The sequence below is a fragment of the Tachypleus tridentatus genome, chromosome 2, assembly GCF_004210375.1.
Source record: "Tachypleus tridentatus isolate NWPU-2018 chromosome 2, ASM421037v1, whole genome shotgun sequence".
Taxonomy (NCBI): domain Eukaryota; kingdom Metazoa; phylum Arthropoda; class Merostomata; order Xiphosura; family Limulidae; genus Tachypleus; species Tachypleus tridentatus.
Window position 1 is genome coordinate 113,476,037 of NC_134826.1, and position 13,112 is coordinate 113,489,148.

The 13,112-nt window shown below is 29.9% G+C and overlaps 1 protein-coding gene across 3 annotated transcripts in view; it reads right to left on the reverse strand.

Moving 5' to 3' along the window:
• Positions 1-13,112, reverse strand: part of LOC143244871 (ubiquitin-protein ligase E3C) — an 89,683-nt gene that overhangs the window by 6,789 nt on the left and 69,782 nt on the right. For all 3 annotated transcript variants that reach the window (XM_076490303.1, XM_076490304.1, XM_076490305.1), the window contains exons 20-23: positions 12,050-12,174; positions 10,562-10,652; positions 8,764-8,862; positions 267-423 (exon numbers count right to left, since the gene is read on the reverse strand). In XM_076490303.1, coding sequence (XP_076346418.1) covers positions 267-423; positions 8,764-8,862; positions 10,562-10,652; positions 12,050-12,174 — 472 coding nt within the window. The remainder of the gene's footprint in view (positions 1-266; positions 424-8,763; positions 8,863-10,561; positions 10,653-12,049; positions 12,175-13,112) is intronic.

The window sequence follows — 13,112 nt, forward strand, 5'->3', positions numbered from 1 at the left end:
ACCTGTCTATACAAGTTATCTTTTCAAGCATATCTGAATGTATTTAGTTACTCCAAAAGTTTTGATTACCTCATAGAAACACCAAAAGTAATAAGGAAAAATGACCATAAATATAAAACAAGTTAAATATATATTTTTCCTTAGTAATTTTGTTCAGCTAAGTTACAAAAATTGTTATCATCCTAAAATGAATGTTCCTACTATGTAAAGTTTGGGTTTCTTTCTGTGATATATTTTAAGTCAAATTTTCCTTAAGTTACCTTTACCTGAATAATTAGTGTTGTTCCTAAGGTCAATCAGATCAATGGGAACATTAGCACCAGATATTAGTATTTGCAGTTCTTTTGGGTCAAACATTCTTAACCATTCCAAGTTGATTACATTTGCCAAACCTTGCTTGAATGCTGCACACTGAGGTCTAATCTAATACATTAGGAGATAGTGCATACCATGATTGTGTTAAGAACCAAAGAAACTGCTCCACAAAAATATGATAAAAACAACTTTCAGCAATGAACCACTAATGTAATTTTACATTAGATATATTAAGTAACTTGCATTCTCAGAAAATTTATTTTATAAAATCTGAAATCTTCAGTTAAGAATGAAAAACCACATAACTCTCACAAACTATAAATTTCCTTTATATCATAATTACTGTATATTGTGAAGACCACAAGTTGTTTACTTTTTAAATCCATAATTCATATGTTCTTGATGAAATAAGGTGTTTACACATGTACATTCTTGAAGAAGGAAATAATTTTTAGCAGAGAAGTAAAGCATTGAATACCAATTTATCTAACAGAACAAAAATAGGAAAGAAAAGTCATTGCAACTTGTAGAAGAAGCACTGATAGAAAGTTTCACATCTTATAAGTAAAAAATATACACGTGAACAAATAGAAGTGCGAGCATTACCAAAAAATTACCAAGAATATGGCCGACATCTTTCACTACATCATACAGAATATTAGAAAGAACCAATTACATAAAGGCAGTTATGATATTAACTGAAACAAATTCTGGGATTATTATAGCTAATTCACATCCACATGGACAGATGCATAGAAATATTTATATTAAATGTTTTACCATACTTGACAAAACCTTTACTTATTTAATCTAATAAACAGAAATAATTTGTCCTCATTGTAATTGTTTTATGTCGTTTGATAGCTTGCAATTTTTTTTCACTTAACTCTTTTTAACATGCATGCAATGATGTAACAGTGCTATTATTCAGTTTTTAATTGTTGCATGTGTTTTTAGTTATAAGTTTGTGTTTGTATGTGATGATGTAAATTTAAGAAAAGCATAAGCTGAAATGTTAAGACTTCAATAAGATCATATTTTTCTGAATGGTGATTATTTCTTGTAAATTTAGTTTCAGTTCTCCAGTTTGTTCTACAGTGTTTAAAAAGTGATGTTCATATTAAATGTAAGAAGAAATTTACAACAGCAATTACAAAAGGTATCACCTGGATGCAAATGCAAGATTTCTCAAAAACAAGGAATTAATTATGAAATCAACAAATCACTTGTAAAAAAAAAAAAGAACATTCTGTAAGTTTATTTGTGAATTAAGCATACAATTATATCAAAGCAGATGTAGCTTTTACTTTAAAATGACAAACTGATCAAAATCTTACAAGATGCTGAAAGAATTAAATGAAGGTCAAGAAGAAAACAGGTATTAAAAGAACAGGAAGGAAGAAATAGAAAATTAAAATAAGACCATGAAGAAAGAAAAGCTTAAAAGAAGCAAATAAGAATAAAATAGGAATTTAAAACAGAAGTTAAAGGAAATAGGCACAGCATGTGAAAAATAAAGAACAAAAATAAATATGACCAAAGACAAGACTAATAAATAAAGCTGTTGGAGATGTATAGAGGGAGTAAAAGAAAAACGAAGATGACAGAAAGGCTGCAATGACAAAACTAAAGTACAAAAAAACACCATATTGAGCAGAAAGATAACCCATATTAGTTCCTAGTTTGTCCCTGGGAAAGGAAGGTCCACCTTTTGAAAGTATTTGGGTTATAGGGTATTTTTGCATGAAAGCAAAACCAACAAGGTGGAAAATAACAGCAATTACAGAATAACACATGAATATTGAACTGGTGAATACAACATTAAATAAGCCACATCTTGAGATTTCTAAAATAAAACACCATTCACTATACACCTATTAACACTACTGCTGCACTATCGTATAACTATGTTAACTGTAGAACTTTCCAGCCATGTCACTATCAAACTGCTTTCAGAATATAACTGGTTAATCAGGTGATATTGTTGAAATAAGAAACCAATGGATTCTCCAGGAGAGGTACCACAGGAGGTGTACTAGTTCATATCAAAGTATTTTCTGCACTTAATAGGTGAAATAGTGAAAACAAGCTATTCATTTTTACTACCCAGTTAAAAGGACTAGCTTTAACAAAATTAATCCTGTGTGTATGGCTGGGTAAAATGCCCACATCACAACCTTTTACAAAGTTACATTGAATAGCCTGTTAATTCTTTCATCACGAGCTCAGCCCTTGAGAATGACATCAACCATTTTGTGCTCATTATAGTTTTCATGCTATAATTTTTGAATTAATTAGTAGGCATATCTTCACAAAATTTTGTAGGTTATCGGTAAACATTACGAGGTTTTCATACGTAAAGTATTAGAGTTTTTTAAGTAATGTTTTTCTTGTACCTTTTTTCTTTCAAACATGTTGACTAACATGCAAAGTAACTTTGATTTTAAGATTAAAAATACTGTTATGGATCAGAAAATTTTCAAATTTCACCTGCAAAATCTTCATAACATCCAGATTATTATGAAATGTATCAACATAGAAATTAGGAAATTAGTATAAATTATGCTTTTTGTTCTAGAATGGCTACAAATTATAACACAAAAACACAAATTTAGTCTAAATAGCTTAAATCTCATAACATTATACATTAATTATTTTTATTACATTGAAATTTTAGCTGAGCTTGGTTTGCAATGCAGGATATACAAGGACACAGTGCACATGCCCTAGTACTACAATATCTGAGAATATGAAACTGGCCTGTCTTACCTGCATCTTAGTAGACCAGTATTTTGTAAAATAGTTACATTTCTGTTGTGATATTTTATGTATGTACATAACGTTATTAATCCCACAAATAAGTTCTTAAACATATTTTTCTTAAAACATAGAACAGTAAATGAGGAGGTATAGCAAACAATTATCTCTTCTAGTTACACACTGTAGCTGTTTGCTGTAGGTTACTAAGCCTCAAATTTTGTACATGAAGGATACGAAACAAAATTTTATGGTTTTATGTATACATTTGAAATAAAAAAACTTAGTACCATAGAATTCGAGTATAATTTATCAAGCTTAGTAATTAAAGTGTTTGGGTCTAAGAAAACATGAAATTTCAAGCTCAATGAAAGACTTACCAGCTTGAAATTTTGTATCACAAGAATGAGATTGACACCCTAATACTTTAAAATGGTTGAGAAAGTCATTAGGTGGACATTGAGTTTTTAATTGGTTATTTACATGTCATAGACAGAAGTGTACGGAAGAAAGTATTTCCAAAAATGGAAAGAGACAGATGGGACAACTGTGTTTGATTCAGTAAACATAGATATATCTCAGCAAATAGAAATAGTCATTTCACAACTCTTCTTCAGTCAAAATTGCCCATTTATTTTACTCCACCTGAGTTTAACAAAGTATACTCTTACAATATAGCTATTTCTAAATAATAATGTACATTTATAGTCTCCAATTCTCTTGCGTTACTGAAATATGAACCAGAAGAAAGTCAAACCAACATGCTACACCCTTCTGACATATCCTGTCATTCAAAAATATGAATAATTTTTTCTGAAATTAGCTATTAGATTATTTAAAAGTAATAAAAAAAGAAAAAGTTGAGATTTTCATATAAGGCTTGTTCTGATGACAGGTTTTAGTTGTTTTGCATCAATTTCATAATTACCTGTTACTTAAATTGCTTGAATTATTTTAACACATACAGTTTTGAAAGTCAGTTATAATAAAAGAACTGTCATAAAACTTTTTCATGTTAATATTTTGTGTTCTAAATTGTATATTTAAAAATTAGTAAAGTACTATCAATGATTCTACAAAACATAGGATTAACTTTCACTGAGATTATTATAAAAAATAAGAGACAATTATAAAGTATTATGGACATACCTTTCAGCATTCATTTGGAAGGTTCTAGATGTTATGCAAGTAAAATTAAAAATACTAAAATGGAAGAAACATTTTTATTTTTTAAGTTGAAAATCACCTTGCACTTGGAGTAGCTCAATAAAGACTTTATAAGGTCATAGACAAATTTCTTTTGTAGAAATACTTAACAAAAGCTGATATTTTTGTAAAAGGAAAAAAAGGCTTAAAGTTTACTAAAAGTTTTCTAAATTTCATGAGGATACACTTAGTAATTCGGAAACATAGTAAACATTCTATGTATAGCTTCACAGGAATCAGGGTCAGTGGAAACCACCAGTGTTACCACCACAGGGCTAACCAACCTCACAACTGAGAGCCAAATATAACTATCAAGCATTAACAGCTGCCTTATTCAACAGGTGTGGAACAATACATCAGAATGAAGTCCTAAAAGAAAATGCCTTAGCTAAATTTGCAATGATTTGAAAAAGATTTCTCAATTGTCTTACATAGATGCTCCACACAGAATGATGGACTGGTTGGGCATATGAATAATTTATGGATGCCATAAAAGATGAGAATATGACAATTAGGTTGAAGAAGGTGTAATTCTTTAAAGGACGTTTTTCTGTTTACCATGGAACTTAAATTCAATGATGTCACAGAAAAACAACTGAAAGCATTACCTAGACATTACAGGATCATAAGACTAGTATTTGAACATCAACTCCCCCTAATGAGAGTCTAGGAGAACTGTAGGGTTTAATTAGACAATTATTTATGCAAAATAGGATATATAAAAACATCAGATGTTTCTCATGTAACTTGAAAGAAAATTTCTAATTCAAGTGCACACAAAGCTCTCTATCTAATAAGAACTCCTCCCAAAGGATATCAATAAGATGGAACTGTCATGGGAAAAAACAAACTTGGGCATTATATTTGAAATTGTGAGGAATCAACAGTTGTTCATAAGCCAAAATAATACCCTAATTAGGATTCTTCAAGCCTAACTTATGGAATAATAAGGACCTGAAGAGAAAGTGGAAAAACAGGAATTAGGTGGACTTGTGATGAAGCTTAACTGAGAATACTCCATTTGCCACAAATGAGATAAAAAGTTTATTTATTTCATGGAGAAAGAAAGATGCAAGGTTAGGTTGGCTTCATAGTTTGTGACCAGGAAATATCAATGCACTATATCACAATTATTACACGAGAGCAACTTCCAGTGACAATGGGGAGAATACTCATTGTACAAACAATAAGTGAAATACCCCTACCAAGAATTAGAAATAAGTTGGCATAGTGGAATAAAACATTGGCATGTCCTAAAGAATTAATGTTTGGAAGGACTCTCATGTATCTGAATTATACAAGTATCACATGTGACTTTACCAAGTAAAGGCCTAAATCAACTAGTGGTAAAATGAAAAGACACTATGGTGTTAGGGCTAATAAGACTGGATTCCACTGAGATGACATTGTATGGCTGTACAATCCCAGCTACAAGAAAGAATGTATTCCAAAGTTTACTAGATGTTAAGAAGGACCACAGATTGTAATGAAAGAAATCAATGATATGATTTACATAATCCATAAAAAAAAAGGCAGTCTAAGCCAAAAGTCATCTAACATGTTCATCTTTAGGGTTATGTTGGTGAAAATACAGCTAACTGGATATCCTCAAAGAAGATCTTTCAGAGGAAATTCAACCAATGGAAGAGTTCAAGATTTATATTGGCTTCACTTCCAGAGAACCATCAAAACTAGTTACCAGTGGATGTGCTTGACAACCTGCCAACTGAGATTTCCTCAATTGAGAACAAGGAATAAGAGGCCATCCCATCTACATTAATGTAAACCTCAAAGAAAAACATCAAAATGTTTTTATAAATGAACAGTTTAAAGTATTGTTTAATTAGTGCATTAATGTTGTTTGAGGAACTAAACAACAGTTGGTGTTGTGAGGTTTATTTTCAATGTTTTAATTTAGATGTTCTAAAGAACACATGACATTATGATTAGGAAAATGTATGTAGTGAGAAGAAGTTTAATATGGTGCACGTATAAGTAACATGAATCACTGAATAACAAATGGATAAAAAAGATGTGACCAAGTTACTAATTAACTCTTACTGCAGTGTCAGTAGTTTTCATACTATAATATTTAATACATTATACATATCTTCACAAAATTTGAAGTATATATAACAATTCTTTTTTATACAAAAAATTAGATTTTTAATGAAGCATTTTCACTCAAGATTTGTCCATGAATTTATAGATTTGATGTTTTTTTTCTAGTTCAAGTGCAAAGTGATTTTTGTGTTAAGATCAAAAATACTTTTCTTCATTTTAAAAATCAAATTTCATTAGTTTCAAAAACCTCAATAAATTTTAAACTTCCTTACCTGGTATTATCTCTACCCTAATTTTACGAGATTGGTCAATCTGACCAACTTTATAACCACCAAAAAATTGAAATAAATCTAAATTCTTTTATCATTTCTATAATGACTTCAAATTGTAACATGGAACTACATCTTGTTTATCCAAAAAAGCTTTAAATATATAACAGTATAAATCTATTTATACTTTAATTGTTTTATAGTCACTTGAACCATGTCTAATTACTATTTGCACAATGGAAGTTGTAAAGCACATGATAAATGTGCAGCACCTGTTAAAGTGTCAAATGCATATTCCACTTGTGAGTATGCCTGAGGAAATTTTATTTATTTTACTTAACTTACAAAGTTTCCAATTTTTCATTAGTTTTATAATAACAAATGAAAAATACCACAAGAAAAAGTAATTAACTGGGTCTTTGTCTTTTTACTGTCAACTGTTGATGACACTTAACCCTACTTTTCCATACTAATTGTACTACTGTACAAAATAATTATTTATTCAATTAAATAATGCTCCAAAGAACAGAGTAATAACAAGCAAAAATCAGAATATGTCCCAAAATTATCACAAGTTATATTGCTTTCTAACTATGCAACAAGAGACATTAGAAATTCTGCTAAGCTCATGCATTTTCCCATGGGAATAAAGTTTTAACTGGAAGTGAAACTGACAATTTTCTGTAGAGAAAATAACACAATACATCATTTGATATATTAAACTCTTGGATTTCTAATTATTATAAACAACAGTACTGAATGTAAGAATTCCTGACAAGTTCTGAAAGGAAGGATGTGACAAGATGGGTGTGGCAAGAGGTGTTTAATTTTCTATTTTATTGTTTGGTAACTACAAATTTAAGGCTGTGAAAACCATGCTTTGCCTGAGGAATGACAACATTATAATTAGTAACATACATTAAATTTTATACATCTTGGATGGGTGTAAATAAATTAGAAAAGAGGGAATGCCTATGAAGACTAACAATTCTTACAATAAGTGATTTTTTTTATATTGCTTTATAAAAGTAAGTTAAAAATAATATATTATTAAACTATGGATTATTATACAGATTTTTATGTCATATTTGTTAGTATGTCATAAAAAGATAGCAATTTAATTAAATTTTGAATGTAACTACAATCTCATGACATACTCATTACAAGAGAGTGACTGAGATTAGTGGTAATAGTGAGAGTTATAGCATCTGCTCACTTATTCAAATGATCAGAGAATTTATAATTTGATTGTTAATGATTTAAGCATACAATTAATCTGAATTTTCTTTTCATATACTCTTTGTGAATTTAGGACAACAACTTGTGTCAAAGTGAAGTTAAGTCTGTAGCAAACATTACTGAAGAAATATTATCTTTATATGGACTGGACTTGGCATTATTTATTCCACATAATCCATAGGAACTCACCCAATGATAAAACAAGTCACAACACTATGTTTCAAAATGATTATTTCTATCTAAAGTATTTAACATTCTATTACACATTATTTTTCATAAAAGAACTTTGATACAGGAAATAAAAATAATAAATAATAGTAAAAATATATAAAAATATAATATAATATAATATAAAAATAATAGTATGTTTTACTATTCTTTAAATGATTATTTTTCTTAATCTGTAACAGAGAAAATACATTTTAATGTTATATACTATTTTATTGTAAAATTAAATATAAGATTACACCCAAAATGCACTATTTTCTTATTTCAATTTTTTACTTGTCCCTAGACCCTTAAGTCTTCTATTTCAATCTTGTGGCTGTACAAAGTAATTCAATGTATGTAATAGTTTCAAACTGTAATTCACTTTAATATCTTTCAATGGAATTTTGTTTTGTGTAGATCTTTTATTTAGAAGTAGAACAATAATAATTTCACCAGTTTTTCACTAGTTATTTCTCTTAATCTACAGCAGACATAAGTTGATACAAGTATTAAAATATGTTCACAAACATAATCATAGAAACATTACTGTATTCAGAATAGCTGCTGTACAACCCCAGGTTTATTCAAAGATTTAGTCCTGTATAGTCATGACAGTGCACTCCATCCTTCTAACTTAACTAGAATCAAGTTGCATTCTGAGAGACAAAATTTTATACATTCAGTGATAACTTAAGAAACTAACTTGTCTGTTGAGTTTGTAATCAGCCATCAAGTGAATATATCTGATCCTGTTTGATTCTGTAACAGGTGTGTTCCTTCCTTCAGAGATGAGTTCAATTACCTGCAAAATGAATAATCATAATTAGCAGAAGTTAGATAACTTTTAAATCAATGTGTGTAAAAACAGCTGGTTTGGGTTGACAAAATTTTATGTAGAGGAGCAAACAACGTTTCGACCAATAGCTGACCACATGTTTAAAGGAGGTTGTGTCAGTTACCTCTGTTTGTAAACCTGATGATGACCAAAGAAGGTCGAAACGTTGTTTGTTCCTCTACATAAAAATTTTCTCTACCCAAACCAGCCGTTTTTACGTATATATTTTCTCTACAAATGGGTTTTATGGTCATCACTAACATTTAGATGAATAATGCTGCATTTCTAATTTACATTTATAATACCATTTTTGGAATAAATATTTAATAAAATGTAATTTTAAAAATCAGTACATATTAATTGTATCTTAATAAAACCCATATATTACATTATTTCCAAGTTCACATAACAAATATATTTTATATCTTTAAAAACCTCATTCTTTTTAAGAAAACATACAAATATATACTCTTCAAAACAAGAAATGCAAAAGGGATATTTTTGTTATTTTAAAAAGAAATATATGTAATAACGTTACAAGCTCAGAGTATGTGATGTTACACGTGTTAAGGCACTGATTGTCAGACCAAAATGACAATGAAAGTTGTGCACTTTGAAAACGGAGGAAAACATCGGATTTTTTGCCAAAATGCATGTGTGTTCAATAAATTTGTTTGAGAGATCTGCATGTTCTGCAAGTGCAACATGTGCAAAATCCCTATAAAAGTGACGGGTTCTTGGTTTCCATAGCTCAGTGTTAAGTCACCGACATGCAATACAGTTACGCCAAGACTGACTGAAGCACAACGCAACAATGCCATTGGTCGCTTGGAAGCAGGCGAATCTCGATCAGATGTTGCCAGAGCTGTGAATGTCCACCCAAGCACCATCACAAGGCTATGGAACCGTCACCAGCAACATGGATCAACTCGTGACCATCCATGATCTGGCAGACCTCGTGTGACCACGCCCGCACAAGATCACAACATCTGGTTACGTCACCTTCGGGATAGGACCACCACTGCGACGTCTACTGCCTCAACCATACCAGGGCTGTGTAGGATTTCCGATCAGACCGTACGCAACCATCTACGAGATTCTTAGGCCACATGTCCAACCCATCATGGTGAACGTCAACGACGTTTTTCAACATGACAATGCCCGTCCTCACACAGCCCGACTCACCACAACATCAACATTCTTCCCTGGCCCTCCAAATCACCAGATTTAAACCCCATCGAACATCTTTGGGACGAGTTGGACAGACGTCTGCGATGGCGACAACCTCAACGGCAGACTCAACCTCAGCTTGCAGCAGCTTTGCAGGCTGAGTGGACAGCCATTCCACAGGATGTGATTCGTCATCTCATCGCTTCCATGGGCAGGAGATGCCAAGCAGTTATTGATGCTCACAGGGGGCATACTCGTTATTGATGTTGAGTGACGTTAAACTTCAACTAGTGAGTGTGGACTTCGCCTTTGCAGACTTTGGATGTTCAGCAGTGAATGTGCAAAGTTTCACACATGTCACACAGAACTACCTGGAATAAACTTAACAATTTGTCTCATATTTTGCCTTTTGTGTTTCTTTTTTTGAAGAGTATATTTTATATATTAAAAGACCTCACTATTTTTAAGAAAATGTTTAAAAAATGATATAAAATACCTGATTTTCTCCCAACTCACTGTTTAAAACAGTGAAGTCTAAACCCAGGTCTGACACATCACCATCATATGTTTTCAGATAAAGGAGATTCCTAGTTTTACAAAAAAAACATCCACATATTGCAATCATTATATAGGCACATGATAGATTGAGATAAAATATATGCATCTAGACGAGTACTGAAAACTAAGTTAAACACTGTATAATGACAGCTTTCATATATCTTCTGATATAAAATTACACAGTATGTTATTCATAGTGTCAGTCCATGTGACCAACCTAGTAACCATCAGAATTTCCACACTAACTTTTAATATATTTTGTGTGTCTCTACTAAATTTGGTAAATCAGAGAACAAATAAAACTGTTTGTAAGCATACATTGTAAATAATTTATCATTATACTGAACAAATTTGTAACTTTAACATATCAGTTACTTTTACAACCATAAATACAGAATATACATGATAAACTAGAAATATAGTAGTTACATTTGACCACTGTATTTTACTGTTAGTTGCCAATGAAATTGTCTTTTATAATACTAATACACTACGTTTTTATTTAGTTTACTAATACTCCTAAGAATACAAAACAGTAACATGTTCAAAACAAACAACATCCTATAACTAATATAATTTAACTGGTTTTCTTAATAGGACAAGAGAAGTTTTAATTCACTGCTACTTGATCTGAACATCACTAAATACAATTCCAAACTGAAACTAAACTGACAATACTATGTACCAAAAACAATGTAGCAATATATGTTGCATTACAAATTAAAACTTCACTTTACTATTGGACAAAAATGGTTTGTTGATTGTGGATTTCAAATATTTTCTCATAAAATTAAGAACTCAAAACATAATATTAATATTTAAATTACTAACTATATTTTGATGTGAACTTCATTCATTTTATTGATAAGGAGTTTTATCCAAACTTTTATTAATGTAGATTATACTAAATTAAGAATTTTTTCATAAGAATAGTGCAAAGTTTTTTCTTGTTTGAGTTGTAACCTATACAAGTCTGACAAAAAAAGTCATTAATATTTATCTTGTAACAACTGATACAGATAGATATATTAGACTTTAACTAAACAATTATTAAGAAACTACTCTCATTTTTATATAACTATAGCTATTTGCATAATTTTATTTGAAGTATTCTAAAGAATTTAATTCCAATAAGAAAGACTTGACACTTATCATTTAGTATGAAATTATTTTCACAATCTTTGGAAAACAATCATTTTTGATACTGTACACAGGCATACATATATTAACACTAATCATTAAAGCCAAAAACTCAGTAGCATACCTTAAATTGACAGCAGTAAAAATCTTTACATGCAAAGTTGTTTATTGACATAATTCTTAGTAACTCTTTAATGTTATTAGAATTTTAGGACTCGTATCTTATTGGTAATTCTATATGGAATTATATGTTAGCAACATACATTCACAATACTTTTTGACATACCTATACATGATAGGATCTAATGAAGCAAGGTGGTGAATGTCTACATCAGCTGTTTCTTTACCCAAAATTTTAGCCAGAAAAAAAGCAGCAAATGGCAGCTCTACTAACATATTTTCATACATTGCCTAAAACAATTATCCAAACAGTAACAGAATGAATACACATGATTAATAAAAAATATCAACTATCAGTAAATAAATTTTCAGAGTAAAGTACTATTGAATTACATATTTACCATTACTATTTTTTGATACAAAAAGCAATTTGAAATTTACCAAAATAATATCAACTAGGAAAAAAATTAAAAAAATTATGGTCCATATATGTTAAGTTACCACTTTTACTATCAATCAGAAAAATTAACTTACATCTTGTGTTTTATTTTTATCAGTAATAGTTAAAGAAATATATCCTTTTAAAAGTAAATTACCCTAATTAAAATTAAATGTAAACAATTCTTAATAATAGTGCAGAACAGAAAAAATAAGTACATAATGTTTCACTAATTTTGCAATAAAGGTTAAGCATATAATAATTGATATTGCTATTAATCATTATGATGCATTTGTTCAATTATCTCTTTCTTTTGTATTTTTTTTTTACATGATATTGGTTTCATTACAGGGGGTAAAATATACTTTCAAAAATTCAAATTTTCTGTATCCTCACCTGAAGTTTTAAACTTTCTCCTCAACATTTCACAATATCTAACTGATTGCTAACACCACCACAGCAGCACAATTACAATAACTAAACACAACAGACACTACTTAGTTTATTTCCCCCTTTTCTTCCAAGTTTTTGCCCCTTTTCTTTTCTAATTGTCAGGCTCAGATACTCAATAGAATATTTAGTTACATTAGAATAAAATTATTGGAAAAAAAAACTATCTTTTTAAGTTATTATTATTATTGCTACTCTAAAATATATTAATTTTATGTATTTGTTTACCTTGCTTATTCTATGTACCACCATAAAGCTATTTTTCACTTATGAAATTAAAAAAAAAAACTTGTGGGCACACACACAGTTTAAAAGTGAGCAATTCTAATATACTTGTTTG